Source organism: Mustela erminea, chromosome 6, assembly GCF_009829155.1.
Source record: "Mustela erminea isolate mMusErm1 chromosome 6, mMusErm1.Pri, whole genome shotgun sequence".
In the NCBI taxonomy this organism is placed as follows: Eukaryota; Metazoa; Chordata; class Mammalia; order Carnivora; family Mustelidae; genus Mustela; species Mustela erminea.
Window position 1 is genome coordinate 86104089 of NC_045619.1, and position 19006 is coordinate 86123094.

Consider the following 19006-nt stretch of genomic DNA (forward strand, 5'->3'; position numbering starts at 1 on the left):
TTGTTCAACTAGGACTTCCACAAAGAAGCATTCCTTAATCAGCCTTATTAAAGGCTCCCACTCCCATTATCTGAGCTGCATTTTTAAAACATTCTCTCTGGGGGCGCCTGGGTGGCTCAGTGGGTTAGGCCACTTCCTTCAGCTCAGGTCATGATCTCAGGGTCCTGGGATCGAGTCCCACATCGGGCTCTCTGCTCGGTGGGGTACCTGCTTCCCTCTCTCTCTCTCTCTCTCTCTCTCTGCCAGCCTCTCTACCTACCTGTGATCTCTCTCTGTCAAATAAATAAATAAAATCTTAAAAAAAAAAAAAGTCTATAAAAGGTTCTCTCTGACTGTCCCATTGATTATAGTTTATTCATGTGTCTCACTCTCCTACTAGACTCCTAAGGTCTCTGAAATCAGGAAAATTCGTTTTCCGCTATTATTTTTATTCTTCATGTCCCCAGTTTCTGGCTTTAGGGCCTGACATATAGTAGATGTTCTAGAAATGTTTGTGGAACTGAACAGAAAGGACATTTAGAATTTCCAGTATCTCTTTCAGTAAACATCTGTGAAGACAAAAAGTGTTGGGTAATGAAAGGAACAGATTACTGTACAGATTGGAGAGTGATGATCCTGGCAGCTTGTCTCCGCCCTCAGTATATCTTTAATTTAGACGTGCTACAACTCCAAGAGACTGTGTAGAGTATTTTGGTTCTCATCTGAGATTTGGCATTTCTCTTTAGTTAATTTTTATTTTTAAATGAAATTAATGAACCTATTTTAAATAGTCAAATGGGACTACTGGGTTAGTAACAACAACAGAAACGGGCAGTGTCTTCTTCCCTGAGATGGATTCTTTCAGCTCCTTTAACTGTTTCTTCTGGCATTTAAACTCTGTGTAACATTTTTCCCACTATTTCTGGACTTTTTTTTTTTTTTCCCCAATTTGAGGCATTATTTCTTTCCTACTAGAAAAGATTAGAGTCTTTCTTACATATTCCTCCCTCAACCACGTAGACACCACACACTCCCTTTTCCCCTTTCCCCGTTCTTTCACGTCTCCCATCTCGTACTCATTCTGGGCTGCATGCTTAATATGTTACTTTCGTTGTTAAATTAGCATTCAGTGCTTACATTTTTTTTTTTTAAAGATTTTATACATCTATTTGAGAGAGAGAGAAAGCATGCATACAAGTGGGGGGAGGGGCAGAGGGTGCGGGAGAAGCAGACTCCCCACTGAGCAGGGAGCCCATTGAGGGCCCCATCCAGGGATCCCGAGCCAAAGGCAGATGCTTAAGTGACTGAGCCGCCCAGGTGCCCCTTACAGTTTTTGTTTTTTTTTTTTTAAGAGTTCAGCTTTTTATTGAACAGGATACAGAAGAGGTTTAGTTAAAAAGACCAAAGCCCATGTCATCATCAGACTCCTCTGATTTCTTTCTTTGCTTCCACTTTCTTCTCCTCAGCTGGGGCAGCCCTGGTGGAGGGAGCAGGACCTCCTGCTGGCAGAGCCCTGGCTGCTGACGCAGGTCCACCAGCCCCTGCGTTACAGACATTACAGACGAGGCCCTGATGTTGACATTGGCCCCAGGGCCTTCCAAACAAGCCCAGCCCAAAAGGTTCAACATTTACATCCGCCGCTTTAATGAGGGCACTGATCTTATCCTCCATGAACCATCACTTCTTACGGTGTGGGACGAGGGCCAAGTAGATGCAGGTGAGCTCCAAGACCAAAGTCATGGTGTGGGTGAGTGCTGAGGGGGCACTGCTGGACCTGCTTCGAGTCACCCAGTGAAGCTTCCTCAGAAGGACTGAGCACCTTAGCAGCAGCTGAGGAAACTCAATACTTGCATTATTATGATTATGTAAATATTGTTCACAGCTAAGCTGTTCGCTTGACTAGGATTACTTTTTTTCAGAATAATCCATCAGTTTATTATTCTTTTTGTAGAAACAGCTCTTGGTGCTGTCTCTCCTGCTTATCTGAACTGTTTGTTTTCTTGTTCTGCTACAGGCCTTCATCATCATTCTGGTGGTGTTTGAGGAAGGAGTAGGGATAGATAGAAATGTTCATTCTGCCATGTTTAATCAGAATTCTTTATCCTCACATTTTTATGTAAGTGTTACTCGGAATTTGTACAAAGATAATTTCTGTCAAACTGAAAGATCTCAAAGACCTTAGTACCTCATTTTCACTGTTCATGAGCAAGCTGAGCATAGAGTCTCTGAAACACCTGATTCATGTGTTCAGACTGGGAGGCTTCCCTCCTTCAGGTGGGTCTGAGAAGAGACCTACCGAGTTATATTTGGCAACTCTTTACCATTTAAAATTGCCCTTGAGGCGCCTGGGTGGCTCAGTTGGTTAAATGTCTACCCTCGACTCAGGTCATGATCTCAGGGTCCTGGGATCGGGCCCTGCATCTAGCTCACTGCTCCATGGAGAGTCTGTTTTTCCTTCTTTCTTGCTCTTACTCTCACATTCATTCTCTCAAAAAAAAAAAAAAAAAAAAAAGCCCTTTAAGGTTCACCTGGGTGGCTCAGTAGGTTAAGCATCTGACTCTTGCTTTCAGGTCAGGTTTTGATCTCCGTGTTTTGAGGTCAGGCTCCACATGAGGCTCTGCACTGGGAGTGGAGCCTGCTCAAGATTCTCTTTTTTTCTCTCTCTCTCTCTTTGCTTCTTCCCCCCAACCCCTGAAAAATAAATAAGTAAATTTTCTTGAAGTTCAGTAGTGGCGTCTTCTTTGGGGCCCATGTCTCTTGTTTTAGGACATTATTGCAGCCTGTGTTTTTTATTGCATTGGTGTAAACAGTTTTGTCTTCATGTATTTGAGATTGTCTGCAACCTTTGTGTATTTGTTTTTCTCTTCATTTAATTGTGTTTGTCTCCTGCTTTAGAGTAGAATCTCACCTTTTCCATGTTCCTTCTTGGCCTAGGTTTGCATATTATTTTTTCCCCAGTCCCTCACCTACTGCCCTTTCAAAGATAAAACCTGTCAGTTTATGAAATTGATCATGTATTGACATTCTCTAGCTTGTCCTATAAGAGACTCTGGTGAGGGGCGCCTGGGTGGCTCAGTGGGTTAGGCCTCTGCCGTCGGCTCAGGTCATGATCTCAGGGCTCTGGGATCAAGCCCCACATCGGGCTATCTGCTCAGCATGGAGCTGTTTCCTCCTCTCTCTCTGCCTGCCTCTCTGCCTACTTGTGATCTCTCTCTCTCTCTGTCAAACAAACAAACAAACAAACAAATAAAGAGAGACTCTGGTAACCCAGAGGCTTTCCCCAAACTTGGATTTCTTTTGTGATGGCTGCTTATTTTGCTAGAGGGTATTTGCTCACCCGTATTCCAGTCTGTATCCACATGCTGCCTTTGCTGGCGGCTCCACACCCCTTTTATCACTGTTCTTTTCCATTCAGTCCTGCCTTTGAGATTGTATATGCCTGTATATGACCAAAAAAACCCCTGTGTTGTATGCTGTCTCTCTGAAGCCTCTGATAACCCCTCTTGTGGATAGTCTGTGACCCTGTTTTTCTTTCTTTCTCTCTCTCTCTCTCTCTCTTTTTTTTTTTTGTTTGTTTTTATTTTAATCACCTAGTGTTCTCGTCAGGACAAGTGCACTCCTTAATCCCCATCACCTATTTCACTTCCCGCCCCCCACCTCCCATCTGGTAACCATCAGTTTACGACCTTGTTTTTCTTAATGACCATGCGTAAGTATGAAAATTGAGAGGCTTTTTTTTTTTTTTTTGCATAAAACTTGCATAGCTTGGAGCACCTGGGTGGCTCAGTGGGTTAAGCTTCTGCCTTCAGCTCAGGTCGTAATCTCAGGGTCCTGGGATCCAGCCATCCATAGGGCTCTCTGCTCAGTGGGGAGCCTACTTCCCCCTCTCTGTCTCCTTGTGACTCTCCCCCTGTCAAATCAATAAAATCTTAAAAAAAAAAAAAAAAAAAAAACTTGTATAGCTTGAAGATACACAAATAAGCAGGCCTTTCAGATTAACATTTGACCATGTGCTTTAAAATTGGTATCTCTCCATTTTTGTCTTTGTTTTTCCCAGTCGCTCACTATCATTGATGGAGCTGAGGAGACAGACAAGATCTTAATTACTTATTTTAGACAAAACTGTGGGTGTGCATACTATGAGACCCAGAGCTGGTTACTACAAGAGATACAAGATGAGTTAAGACTAGACTCTGACCTCAAGTTATTTATACTGTATAGGAGAGATAAGACAGGTATACAAATGAGGATTGTAAAAAAAAGCTTAGTAAACTAAGCATTGTAAGAGAGTTCTCAACAACAAACTGGAAATTCAAAGGGACGTGAACTTAAAACCAGCTGTTGAAATTAGGTATGGCATTTGGAATGTTCCAGAACATTTCTAGCTATATAAATGTTAAGTAGGTAGCATGTTTCTTTGTGTGTTTGAGGGTCAGGGGTGGAATCTATTTTATTTTATCCATTCCATTTTGATTTAAAAGTTCCTTCCCAAGTGAGGGTCACATCCTAATGGAAAGAACATGGAATTTTGTATTCCAGCCCCAGTTCTGAGCTTTCATTTGCTAGATTTGGATAGTATTACAGTCTGGAGTGCACACACACGTACTGCAGTCGTATCTGTTCCCACATTCCTTATCAGAAGGAAGTCCACTATCTTCCTCAGGGGGCTTCTCTGAATTGTTCAAGAGCCCCCTGGGATATAGCTAGTGCAGAGAGGTAGTCAGTGCAGTTTCCACACCTAAAAAGGAAGAGCCCACAGTCAGCTGCTGCTTTTCAATGCCTCATGAGGTGCTTTTGAATACTGGTCCTCACTTGGTGACCAGTATTACCGACCCGCTGCTAAGCATGCTTCCTGGATGGAGGAGCCCAGTCTCTGCTCAGCTCAGCCAAGGTAGCCCTCTCGAAGTTTCAGGGCAGAACTCTTGCTGTTGTACTCTTCCAGCTCCGTGCTCAGCCACTTTCCTGAAGCCAGGTGGCCTGGGAAGCTCTAGGTCAGGATCTATGCAGATACCTGCCACTTCACAGACCCAGAAGCTCTAACTCCCCTTTCTCCCAGAATCCACCCCTAGGAATCAGGCAGGTGGCCCCTTTAACAGACTCCAAATGCAAACCTTCTCATTCTTCCCTTCCTTTCCCCACCCAGTAAGGTTAATCACCTATCCTTCTAAGGCAGGCTTTCAGCAAGGTGGCTGGGTGGGGGTGGGGGGATTGGGTTACTTTAGCTCCAAAGGGAAGGTTCCCCAAGTGATTCACTGTACCCTCACCCACCTTTCTTGCATAATGTGGGAGTGGAGGCTCTATTTATAATAATTCAAGGGGATTACTGACATTCTCTCAGTACAGAAAAATAAATGTAATCTGTGATGGGCGTCCTGCTTCCTTAATGGTGCTTATCAGATAATGTTATTGGGAAGATACAATGAGATGGTGTCATGAAAGTTTAAAGAGCCATAGAAATGTTATAATCATTGTTATTCTGTCATTTCCTGTTTAAATCCCTTCAAAGACCACTCTTTTGACTTAGTAGAAGTGAACTGACCCAGCTTTTCTTCCAGCCTCGTTTTGTGTCGCTCCATCTCTTTCACTTTCCCCAACAGTCAAGGTTTTTCTCCCTCTGGACTGTGACAAATACCATGCTTTTGTAGAAAGTGCCTTTTCCTTCTCTCTACCTTACTAAAAGCCTGTATCAGTATCTCCTCTTAGCAGACCTTCCCCGAAATTATAAACTAATTGCCCATCTTGTGGGTTGAGAGAGACTGGTTCTTTTCCTTCTCAGCCCATACCTGGTGTAAAAGATATACATGAAGTGGTGATCAGTCATTTAATTTCTTTTCTGTACACCAGCACCAAAACCAGTGAGCATGTCTGCTCTGTTTACTCTAAAAAGTTGAATTATTTTGTTACTTGGTTCTCAGAGCCCATCCTGCTTTACTCTCTTACCTTACAGCTAAGAATATCTGCTAACTCATAGGCAGAGCTGGAAGATAAGAAGCTAAGGTTGGTTTTCTTCTATCTTCCTGAATGGAAGTTTTGCATAGTTTTATACTAGTAAGTATCAGCTGCTTTTTCAAGTCATCGCTGTTACTGTGTTCAGACAATGGCATCATGGAAGACTGTCTTTGTCAAAGAGGAATAAATCGTGTACATGTTTATCACTGAGAAGGAAGGCTTAGTGTTGTAGAGGAAATAAAAAATTTGTCATTTTCAGTTTATTAGTCTGGTAACATCATTATTTAAACATAATAGCGACCCCTAGTGGCTATTTTGTACAACTGACCAAAATGTCAGCAACTCAAATGGACAATCGCGGTGTAATAATCAGCAAGTTACTGTTTCCTGTGTATCTAAAGTAGGTTCACACTTGAATTTAGAAGTTTTGCAGAATACTTGATTTGTGAGATCCACAGCTCTTCTTCCAGCATGTATCTTTATTTACTGTTTTTTTTTATTTATTTTTATTTATTTGACAGACAGAGATCACAAGTAGGCAGAGAGGCAGACAGAGAGAGAGGAGGAAGCAGGCTCCCTGCTGAGCATAGAGCCTGATGGGGGGCTCGATCCCAGGATCCTGGGATCATGACCTGAGCCGAAGGCAGAGGCTTAACCACTGAGCCACCCAGGCACCCTATTTACTGTTTTTTAAAATTACTTTGATTTGGGACTCCTGGGTGGCTCAGTTGGTTGGGTGGCTGCCTTCGGCTCAGGTCATGATCCCAGCTTCCTGGGATCGAGTCCCACATTGGGCTCCTTGCTCAGCAGGGAGCCTGCTTCTCCCTCTGCCTCTGCCTGCCTCTCTGCCTATGCTCGCTCACTCTCTCTCCCTCTGTCTCTGACAAATAAATAAATAAAATCTTAAAAAAAAAATAAAATTACTTTGATTTATATGTGACTCTGTAGACAATAGAAGGAAATGGTGAAGAACTAGAGTATCCCACCATTACTTAAGGGATTTTGTGTCCTATTTGGTCCTTATAAGTTGCATAGAAGTAGTTTTTACAGTTCTGATCATCTTATATGGACATGATATTTTGTGTTCTTTTATCACTTGACATTATTTCATTTCGGCTGAGTCACATGTCTGCTGAGTCAGCATATTTTTCATCTTTTTGTGGTGTGTAATACCTTATTATGTTGATACATGTAAGGAATTCTATCTTTGCTTTTAGTTTCTTACTATGCTAGTGAAACTGTACACATCTTATTCAAAGTGTAGAAGCCTCTGTTTTCAGGCCCCAGGTATTTCCTGAGATCTCTTAAGAGTGTGAAACCCTGGCCCTGGGAATGATTCATCTTGAAGCAGCATCTTGCCTGTCCCCCTGATGTTGGATGGGCTGTTCTCCTGTGTTCCCTGACCCTCCCATCTTGTCTTTGAAGAGACCTGAGGTACACTGTTTCCTGCCTCCTTCCAAGACAAAGTGTTGCCCTGTCAAGTAAGCGAAGGTAGGAATAGACCTCCGTAGTTCTTTTAATCCAACCAGGTCATAGTTTCCTCCCTCTCACCTCCAAATTTATATTGATTTATCAGTTACTTTTGGAAAAGGAGGCAACTTATTTTGTTTTTTGAGGCAACTGATTTTAGAAGATTGGAAAATCCTGCTTATAGAGTCATAATCTATCTAAAGAAGCTAAAAACTGAATATTATTTCAAATTATCTTGGTCAGAATCTATTCTATGTGGTATGATCTTTGAATTAAGATCCAGTATCATTTTTATTTTCTTCTTTACACTTAACTATTTCCTTGGTATTCTGTAGTGAACACTTGTTATTTTTATGTTTTGAAAAAGATAATTTTTCTAAATTATAGCATCCCAGTAAAGCCTATGGAAAAATACATAAAACATTAAAAAGCTCATCCTCTAGAGATAATTGCTGTTAACATTTTACTATATTTGCTTCCAGTTTTTTCAGTGCACGTATAAATATATTTGTAAGTATTATATTTTAAAAGATAAACTCTGGTTCATGGGGATAAAAATTTATAAAATTCATATAAATTGGAGACTAATTATTTATATTCAAAAGGATTATCTCAAGGGGTGCCTGGCTGGTACAGTCATGTGACTCTTGATTTTAGGATCGTGAGTTCAAGTTGGATTAGAGATTACTTAAGGAAAAATAAGGATTATCTACAATTTCATTGTTAAACTCCCCTGTTATACTTAAAGTGATTCAATTTCTAAAAATTCATTTTACTCTTTTTCTTTTCTTTTTTCTTTTCTCTTAGTTTGTTTTTTCTTTCTTTCTTTCTTTCTATAGCTTCTTTTGCACATTTGAGCCCAGGTTACTTTGTCAGAAATCCATGTTTCTGTGGCCTTGTGCTTCATGGGCACCTGAGGAATGCTCACTGAACAAACCTGTTAGCCACTTATTGACACTGCAAATTGACCTTCTGGTTTCACTTCTTACAAGCTACAAGATGACTGTCATGGTTTTAGACCCAAAAGGGACCTGGTCTGCTTAGATGACTAAATTCCTGGGAGAATTGAAATAAACATAGCAGAGCATCATAGTAATGTTGCTTGGTAAATGGTGTATTGTAAGGCTTTTTTTTTTTTTTGGTACCAGCTCAGTAGATCTCTTGCTAAGTGTCATCTGACTCTCAGTTCTCATCAGATGTCTGTATTTGTGTTGCATTTCCTTGTGGTTTGATCTCTGATAATGCTAGATAATCCTGGGTAGAAATATTTGTTCTCTTGCATTTTTCCTCAAACAAATGTATCAACTCCCTATTCCCTTATCACTGTCCCGTCCTTTCTCTGAAACAATTTTTATTCTTTAACCTATATTATTTTCTTTCTATTAAATAATTACATTGAAGAATACAAAATAACAAAAGTGAGAAGAATGGTAAAGAATACATAAACCTTTGGTGTCCATCCTTTGTGAAATTATGTTCATGCTTTTCATCCTTTGGATTATTAGCTATCTGAAGGCAGAAGCTCCATGTTTCTTAGGGTGGTTTGGTCTGTCCTAGCAAATCTACTTATTTAATTTAAAAAGTAATCAGTGATGGGTTATTCATATATAGATTCACTGTGACACCCCCCCCCACAAAGTAATACAAAACTAGTGTTTTAAACTTAGTGCTCTAAGCTAAACCATTTTCTCTGTGCATATTTACAGGCAAAGTAGCTCATGTGTACTTACCTACTCTTAGTATGAAAATACTAAGAGTTCAGTATAGCTCCTCTGTGAAATGTATTATCCAAAGAATCGAGGTACAATTTACAGGGGCCCCTGGGTGGTGGAGTTGGTTGAGCACCCAACATTTTTTTTTTTAAAGATTTTATTTATTTCAGACAGAGAGAGAGTGAGTGAGAGAGAGAGAGCATGAGTGGGGGGCGAAGGTGGGGAGGGTAGAGGGAGAAACAGATTCCCCCTTCAGCAAGGAGCCCAATATGGGGCCTGATCCCAGGACTCTGGGATCATGACCTGAGCCGAAGACAGACGCTTAACTGACTGAGCCACCCAAACACCCCTGAGTACCAAACTCTTGATTTCAGCTCAGGTCATGATCTCAGGGTTCTGAGATCAAGTCCCATGTCAGGCTCTGTGCTCTGTGGGGAGTTTGCTTAAGATTCTCTCCCCCTCTCCCTCTGCCTCTCCCACTCGTGCATGTTCTCTCTCTCTCTCTTTCTAAAACAAATAAATCTGGAAAAAAACAAAAAAAAAACCTTCGGTTTACAATCCCAGATATTACATTTCAAAATATCAGTATTAAAATATGTTCTGGGGCACCTGGGTAGTGGGTTAAAGCCTCTACCTTCGGCCTAGGTCATGATCTCAGGGTCCTGGGATCAAGCCCCGCATCGGACTCTCTGCTCAGCAGGGAGCCTGCTTCCTCCTCTCTCTCTGCCTGCCTCTCTGACTACTTATGATCTCTCTGTCTCTGTCAAGTAAATAAATAAAATTTTTTTTAAAAAAAGTTCTGCTCAGTTAATACATTTTATATTAAAATTTTCAGCTGCCAGAAACCATAAAATAATAAACATTTCTAGATCCATAAAAGCACTTTAGTGGAGATCATCCTAAAATATATTCTTCTTGCTTTCTTAAGAACAGTATATGAAAAACAAGCTAACCGTTAAAAGAATAAAAACTTTTTAAATTCTATCTTACGATGTTGTGGGCCAGTACTTTAGGCAGGCTCCGTTGGGTGATTTTTGTGCTCCGCATGCTGCCACTTAGGGTCACTCAGTGCTTTTCACCTGGTTCATGGGCCAGTTGAGAAGGTCCAAGATGGTTTCGCTCATATGTCTAGTGCCTTGGCAAGGACAGGTACAGGGCTGGGCTCAGCTGGGACTGTCTCCAGGAGCTCTTATAGATGGTCTCTCTAGCATGCTAACCATTTTTAAAAGATGATATGGCATTGTCATGATGAGCTCAGTTTCTGTAGTACTGTGATGCCCTTGGCTTTCATAAGGTATGTGGGACTACTGCTTATACTCCCCAGACCACTGTGCTTTCAGTCTGCTTTTTTATTTCTTGACTTTATAAACTAATTCTCACCTGCGATCTGGAGCAGTGCATTTGCTGGATAAATGACATCTTACTGTAGTGGGCATGTAATTTCCTATGTGTGAGATGCCTTGCTGGGCACAATTAAGTGCTATTTAAGAAATTTAAAATATGCCTTAAAAAAAGAAAATCCTGCAATATGTGACAACGTGAGTGAATCTGGAGGATACGATGCTGGGTGAAATAGGCCAGTCACAGAAGAACAAATGCCATATGATTCCACTTTTATGAGGAATCTAAAACAATCATACTCAGAGTAGAATGGTGGTTGCCAAGGAAGGAGGGGAAGCTGGGGGGAGGGAGGAAATGGGGAATTGCTACCCAGTGGGTAAAAAGTTTCAGTTATGGGGAAGTCATCAGAGAGGGAAACAAACCATGAGAGATTCTTTTTTTTTTTTTTAATGATTTATTTATTTATTTATTTGACAGAGAAAGACCACAAGCAGGCAGAGAGGCAGGCAGAGAGAGAGAGAGAGAGAAGCAGGCTCCCCGCCAAGCAGAGAGCCCGATGCGGGACTCGATCCCAGGACCCTGAGATCATGACCTGAGCCGAAGGCAGCGGCTTAACCCATTGAGCCACCCAGGCGCCCCGAGAGATTCTTAACCATAGGAAACAAACTGAGGGTTGCTGGAGGGGAAGAGAGGGAAGGGGGAAGGGGGATGGGAGATGGGGTAACTGGGTGATGGGCATTAAGGAGGGCATGAGATGGGATGAGCACTGGGTGTTACATACAACTGATGAATTATTGAACTCTGCATCTGAAATTAATGATGTACTATATTGTTGGCTAATGGAATTTATTAAAAAGTTTTAGTTATGCAAAGATGAATAAGTTCTAGAGATCTGTTTTACAACATCATGCTTGGAGTTTACTGTATTGTACACTTGTAAATTTATTAAAAGGTTATATCTTAATGTTAAAAGGTCTTACTATAACTTTAAAAAATAGGACTTAGGAGCTCATACTATTTGAGGGGGGGAAAAAAACCAGCAGTATAATACCAACTTACAGTGTTTTTCTTCTGATTATTTTACCTGCTTCCCCCTTCTCCGTCTTCCTGATATCTTATCAGATAGTCAATGTTGAGAGGTCAGAGAATGGGGACAAGCCAGCTACTGGAATGGGAAGTGACTCCAGTTGAAGGAGAGGGGCCAGTAGACTTGACTTGAAGCTGTTTGCATAATAAACACCGTAGTTTTACTTAAATGACACGTTTATTTGGAATAACTTATGGTGGGGAGGCTAAAGCTCCCCAAACTATTCTTTTGTACCATTATGCAGATTAAGGGGTCATTTATACCCCCACCTCCCCAACCCCATCAATTCTTAGAATCTCTGGAATGGCCTTTTCACTTTACATTTATCTCCTTGCCATTTCTGTCCCAGCACCTGTTGACAGTTACAACTCTAAGATTATATTTTTTAGCCCGAATGTCTTTGCATCATTTTTATGTGTGTATATGATGCTCTCTAATCATTTATTATAGGTGGGATAATAATAGCTACCTCAGGGTGTTTTGGGAATCTCATAAAGTGCTCAGAAAACTTGAACTGTTGTTGTCAGATAACCATATTCCAAACTTCCTTTTTTAGAAACTGATTCAGCAGTGCAGAAAGAACATAGAAACCAGACACCTGCTCCATCTGCAGCTCAAACTTCCGCTCCTTCTAAGTACCACCGAACTCGATCTGGGGGAGCCAGGGATGAAAGATATCGATCAGGTGAGAAGGAACTGAAAGTTGCCGGCAGAAGAGTTTTTAGTGACTGTAGTATGAACTCTATATCTTAAAAGCTTTTAATGTTTGTTTGTTTTTTCCCACTGAAGGGCCAGCAGGTCTCTGTTAGTTCATTCATTGGTCATTTATTAGCCTGTGCCGGGTATGGTAGATAACTCAATATTTGCTGGGGCTGCAGCAGCAAATACGACGTTTCTGCACTCAAGGGCAGAAGGGGAGCCATACAGGTACAGAGGCAACATGAGTAAATAAATAAAGAGTGGAGGGCTACGGTCACATAGGATGGTATTGGGAGAGCTCTGTGGACTGTTGGAAGAGGCAGATCTTTCTGTGTTTGCCAGAGCTATAGATCAAGTCTTCTTGCTAATAATGGAGCTGGAACAAAAGCTCACAGTGGAATTTCAAATTAGTGAACTCTTCAGCTTTATTTCTTCTGACCCAAGAGGTCCCCAGAAGAAGGGAAAAGGCAACGTGCTATGGCTGGCAGCAGGATCGTTCCCCTGCCATATCATGGCCAAGACTGATGAGCAGAGAAACAAATTGGGACCCTCAGGAAGACCTGTGGCATAGCAAGCCCATCCCATGCCCATCTGTGGTCCAGTGTGCTAAGGCAGTCTCTGCATCCCATTCACTGTCTTAAGAACTAGCAGAATTAAGCCCTCAAACTAATTGCAGTGCTCTTTTACTTTCTTCAAAATTTGGACTCCTGTACCAGACAGTCTTTCATCTTTTTTTGAACCAGAAAGCAGATTGTAGATCACATCCTTTCAGAAACTGCATTAGAGAAATTGAAGAAAAGGACATGGTTGCAGAGTTGTATCAGACCTTTTGTGAGGTCTGCTGAAGGCAGAGGCTTAACCCACTGAGCCACCCAGGCGCCCCATATCTTGAGGACTCTTGAACAGCACTGAAGGATTTGAGCAGAGCAGTGCTGTACATCTGTGTTTGCTCTAGTGGTTTGCTCCAGCTGCAGACCGCATGTTCCACCATTCCCGTGTCCCCGTGCCTGCCACAGTGCCAAGTATATATAAGGGCTAAACAGATATTTTGGAGAAAAGAAAGAATAAAAGTAGTTACTAGCTAAGAAATGGATTAGAGGGAGGTATAGCTGGATGTAGAAAAGCCTTTCAGGAGCTCCTCTTTGTTTCCAAGACCCAAGCCCGATTTCCCAAGCACCCACTGTTGCCTTTTAAGCTGGGGCCCAGGTTCAGCAGCAATAGGTTCTGCCCAGCCCAGAGGGGTTTGGGCCTCTAAACTCTCAGCCCTGGCACTCTGGGAGTTTTGTGGATCCCTCACCCCCTTTTTTTGATCTGTTTTTATAGCATATAATGAAAGGATTAATAAGAACCGAAAAGGTGATTCTCTATAGCTTATGTCCAGGCTGATCACATACAGAGAAAGGCGATAGTGACCTTTAGTATAAAGTTTTGACCTTCATCAACTAAAACGTTACTGTCCTCTCCAGCCCCTGTTCTTTATGCTAGTTCTTTCAGATTTATCCCAAATGTTGGAAAGTGTAGGCTATGAATCAAATACTGGTTAGCAGATGGTGGGGGTCTCTTAGGTACAGGGTTTTGAGGGTTTAAGAGTAGGATTTTGGATATTTGTCTACAGGGATTTTTTTCTCTTTGAGGTAGTAGCAAGCAGGCCAGAGAGGAGGTAAAGTAGGAAAGAAAAGGTGATTTAAAAACCCTGAAGAGGGGCGCCTGGATGGCTTAGTGGGTTAAAGCCTCTGCCTTCGGCTCAGGTCATGATCTCAGGGTCCTGGGATCAAGCCCCGCATCGGGCTTTCTGCTCAGCAGGGAGCCTGCTTCCCTTTCTCTCTCTTTGCCTGCCTCTTTGCCTACTTGTGATCTCTGTCTGTCAAATAAATAAATAAAATCTTTAAACAAACAAACAAACCATGAAAATACTGAAAGCTATGAGAATACTGTAGTACTGGGGCGCCTGGGTGGCTCGGTGGGTTAAGCCGCTGCCTTCGGCTCAGGTCATGATCCCAGGGTCCTGGGATCGAGTCCCGCATCGGGCTCTCTGCTCGGCAGGGAGCCTGCTTCTTTCTCTCTCTCTTTCAGCCTGCCTCTCTGCCTATCTGTGATCTCTGTCTGTCAAATAAATAAATAAAATCTTAAAAAAAAAAAAAAGAATACTGTAGAACTGTTGTGAGGGAGCACATGAAAGAAGGGGCATGCAAGCATGGATTTTGGGTGAAAATCACATTTTTCATTATATTAGGGATTACTTAGCCAAATTACAAAGGTAAGCTCAAGAAATTGTGGCTTCTGTGGAAAAGAAGAAATCAACAGTCGCAGCAGCAGTAAAGCAAATAAATGGTAGAAATTGTTGGAAGTTGAACTTCTCTTTGCCACTCTATCCTTAGGAAGGGTTACCTTTACCTGTCACTTGTGACAGTGGTGTGAGAACATAGGGTGCGTTTTGTAAAAGTCACAAACATTCAGAATAAACTGGTGGGTACACAGAAAGGATTTAATGATGTTAGTGAGTATAGCTGAAAATTCCTTTATTATTTGGTGGAGGCTTATTAATACCCATGGCATTTCAACTAATCATAATCAAATCTAAGTAGACTTAGTATTTCTTGTTTCAGACATGGTGTAAAGAGCTTATATTTATTCAGAGTTAGATCTGACCTGATGCTGTTCTTTACACTTATTTGACATTTCAAATACACTTACTAATACCTTTTCTTTCTGCACGTCAAGACACGATACACCTTTCTACACATGTGTTAAGGTCACAAGTGTAAAAAACAAACTATTGGTGCTTTAGATGGAAAGTGATCTTATGGTAAGTCGTTCTGACAGCTCTTTTAAAGTTAAATTTTTGAGCAATTAGCTACCTCAGACAAAACAACAAAAACAAAAAAGGACTTTTGAAGTGTTTGTATCACCTTTTCAGCTCAGACAGTAGTGATGGAAAATGATAACCAGCTCTCACCTGCTTTTGGCAGAGATATCCAAAGTCAGCTGTTGTCTGGGGACTGATATTTGGAAGTGCCTTTTTTTTTTTTTTTTTTTTTTTTTTTTTTTAAAAAAAAGATGGGGATGAATTGTATGCTGGTGAATGAATCAAACCCAATTAGGAGAGCTGCCTGTTTTTTGTTTTTTTTTTTTTTAATCAATAAGAAGCTTTACTAATATAGTAACTGTGAATATCTCCTTTTGACATTGATGTATGCACCAGGGCTTATCATGTTAGAACATAGATGGATGGTTAGATTTGTTCTGTGGTCTCATGCTAGAATCCTTACGGTAGAGAAGAACGTGCTCTGTAAGTGTTAATTATCCAAATGTTATGGCCCTTGTAAAGTTTGATTATTATGAATAATTCCCTCGTTTTGCTATTATGTGTTATGTATCTCATGCAAAAATACTTCCAGAAATGTAGTATTTTTTTATTAATAACTGGGAGCATTTGATTTGCTGTTGTTGAGGAAGTACTATTTCTCAGTATAAGCAGTTAATCATTTGTTTTTCACAACAGCTAAGAACTGTAATTTCATCTAATATAACAAGGACACTTTTCACATTTTAACATGTCTGAAATCAGGATATGTTTTATATAAGATGGCATCATAAATTCAATAAAATATGGTAATCTTGATTCAACTAAGTAAACCTCTGCAACACTAAAGTAGTAAAACAAATATAAATGCAGTATAACATTTCAGAGCCATAAGTACATTAAGTACGTTGGTACTGTGGTCTTAAAGGTGACAGCACAACATTTTGGCAATATTTTAAAACTTTAAATATTCATACATTTTTTAACACAGAAATTCCGCTTCTAGGAATTTATTTTATACAAATACCTATGTATGTGCACAAAGATATATATGCAAATATAATTGTTGTAATATCATTCATAATAATACAGTGGTTAAATAAGTTATCACAGGGGCACCTGGGTGGCTCAGTGGGTTAATCCTCTGCCTTCAGCTCAGGTCATGATCTCAGGGTCCTGGGATTTAGCCCCACATTGGGCTCTCTGCTCAGCAGGGAGCCTACTTCCCCCTCTCTCTCTGCCTGCCTCTCTGCCTACTTGTGATCTTTCTCTCTCTGTCAAATATATAAATAAAATCTTAAAAAAAAAAATAAGTTATCACAGATCCACACAATGGAATTGTGTGAAAGTTGATTTTCAGATTCTGTGAAGGTTCATAGAAAAGCAGAGGTAGATTTTTTTTTTCATAACACAGAGAGATGTATGTGTGTGTATATATATATATATAGTATATATATATGTATTTTAAGATTTACTTATTCATTTGTGTGTGAGAGAGAGAGGCAGGATTACTTCTGAGAAGTGCTGGATCTGGGGCACATTTTCACTTCAGCATTATTTATGCTTACTTTTTTTTTTTTAAGATTTTATTTATTTATTTGACAGAGACAGAGACGGAAGTGAAGTAGGGGGAGCAGCAGAGGGAGAGGGAGAAGCAGGCTCTCTGTTGAGCAGGGAGCCCAAAGCAGGACTTGATCCTTGGCCTCTGGGATCATGACCTGAGCCGAAGGCAGATGCTTAACTGACTGAGCCACTTAGGCACACCTGCCTGCATCTTTTTCCAATATGTATATTAATTATTTTCTAGTTTTTCTTATTGTGGTAAAATACAAAATATGTATAACATAAAATGTATTTATGGTATTTTTAAACAAAAAAATAACAGTTTTTTCCCTTTCTTTCATTGAGATATAATTGACAGGTCAGGTATATAATGATTGAGTATTGTAAAATGATCAGCATAGTAAGTCTAGTTAACATCCACACCACACATAGTTACAAAAAAATTTTTTTTTCTTGGGGTGAAGACTCAAGATTTGTTTTCTTAGGAGCACCTGGGTGGCTCGGTTGTTTAAGCGTCTGATTCTTGATTTTGACTCAGATCATCATCTCAGGGTTGTGGGAGGGACTGAGCCCTGCGTTGGGCCCTGTGCTCAGTGGGGAGTCTGCATGAGATTCTCTCTCCTTCTGCCCCTCTCCTTGCTTTCTCTCCCTAAACAAATAAATAAATAAATAAATAAAATCTTTTTTTTTTAAAGACTTTTTCTCTTAGCAACTTTCAAATGTATAATACAGTATCACTAATTGTAGCCACCATGCCGTACATTGCATCCCCATGACTTAATTATTTCATAACTGAAAGTTTATAAAAAATAGTTTTAAAAATGATAACCCCAGGGGCACCTGGGTGGCTCGGTGGGTTAAAGCCTCTGCCTTCAGCTCAGATCATGATCTAGGGTCTTGGGATCGAGCCCCGAGTCTGGCTCTCTGCTCAGCGGGGAGCCTGCTTCCTCCTCTCTCTCTGCCTGCCTCTCTGCCTACTTGTGATTTCTGTCTGTCAAATTAATAAATAAATAAAATCTTTTTTAAAAAAATGATAGCCCTGGATAAATGATATAAAGCCTTAAATCAGTTACTGTTGTTAATGATTTTTACTCTAAGTATGGATTCTTCTGACTTAATACCGGGAGCTAAATGGAACAATAACTCCCTCTGTCACCCTAATTGAGAACTTTCTCTGTCCAAATCTGCTGTCTGACATGGTGACATTTGCTAAGGTAGCTGCCACAGATACACCAGGATCATTTTATATTAGCAGGCTTCCTCGTGCCAAGGAAAGTAAATTGAGTTTATTTCAGTTCAGAAGAATTTATTATAGACCTCCTAGGAGTTGAGCACAATTTAGATGCTAGAGAAACAGAGGCAGAAATACAAGGACCTGGGCGCCTGGGTGGCTCAGTGGATTGAGCCGCTGCTTTCGGCTCGGGTCATGGTCTCGGGGTCCTGGGATCGAGTCCCACACTGGGTTCTCTGGTCAGCGGGGAGCCTGCTTCCCTCTCTCTCTCTCTCTGCCTGCCTTTCTGCCTCCTTGTGATCTCTGCCTATCAAAAAAATAAATAAATAAAATATTAAAAAAAAAAGAAATACAAGAATCTTTTCTTAAACATAGGAATCCTTTATAGAAGGTAGAAGCAGCAGAGATGAGGGGGTAACAGGGAAGGAGCCTGGGAACTGGGCACTGTTGAGGGCAGATTTCATGAGGTTTTGAAGGATGAATGGCTGTTTGCTATATGGATACTCCAGGCTGAAGACTGTCTACATAGGGGCATTTAAATTCAAATTAAATTAATATTTCACTCTCCATCCCTGCTAGCACACAGCATGGTGCCAAAATTAATGTGATATCCTAATGTTCCAGAACTTAATAGTCACTGCCTCTGCCATGACTAAAAATATATATATATATTTTTAAAGATTTTATTTATTTATTTGACAGACAGAGATTACAAGTAGGCAGAGAGGCATTCAGAAAGAGGAGGAAGCAGGCTCCCTGCTGAGCAGAGAGCCCGATGCGGGGCTCGATCCCAGGACCCTGGGATCATGACCCGAGCCGAAAGCAGAGGCTTTAACCCACTGAGCCACCCAGGCGCCCCCATGACTAAAAATATTAAAGTGGTTCATACTTTAGAAATTGGTAAAAATGGCGTGACTGCTTGATGGCTTGCAGGTAACTCTTAACTGTACTTCTCTATTTGCTGACCTCGCCTACGCATACATCTGTCTGCCTTTCAATCTGTCTGTTATCTACCTGCTTGTCTATCTGATCATCTCTCTATCCATCCATTCATCCTAACAGGTAAGGGCATTTGGTGTCTATTCTGCTCCATAGATGTACTTAAGCCCATCCATGGCACTTACACATCGTGTCTTAGCCACTTAATAAAAACAAGCCAAAAATAGGAGCAG

The 19006-nt window shown here is 40.9% G+C and overlaps 2 protein-coding genes across 5 annotated transcripts in view; one reads left to right on the forward strand and one right to left on the reverse strand.

Annotated features, from left to right (window-relative positions):
* Positions 1-19006, forward strand: part of DIP2B (disco interacting protein 2 homolog B) — a 224118-nt gene that overhangs the window by 116218 nt on the left and 88894 nt on the right. For all 4 annotated transcript variants that reach the window (XM_032348169.1, XM_032348170.1, XM_032348171.1 and 1 more), the window contains exon 3: positions 12095-12223. In XM_032348169.1, coding sequence (XP_032204060.1) covers positions 12095-12223 — 129 coding nt within the window. The remainder of the gene's footprint in view (positions 1-12094; positions 12224-19006) is intronic.
* LOC116593758 (60S acidic ribosomal protein P1-like) lies at positions 1308-1654 on the reverse strand. The gene has a single exon (XM_032348173.1). It carries the CDS (start codon positions 1648-1650, stop codon positions 1399-1401), a length of 252 nt encoding a protein of 83 aa, XP_032204064.1. The 5' UTR covers positions 1651-1654; the 3' UTR covers positions 1308-1398.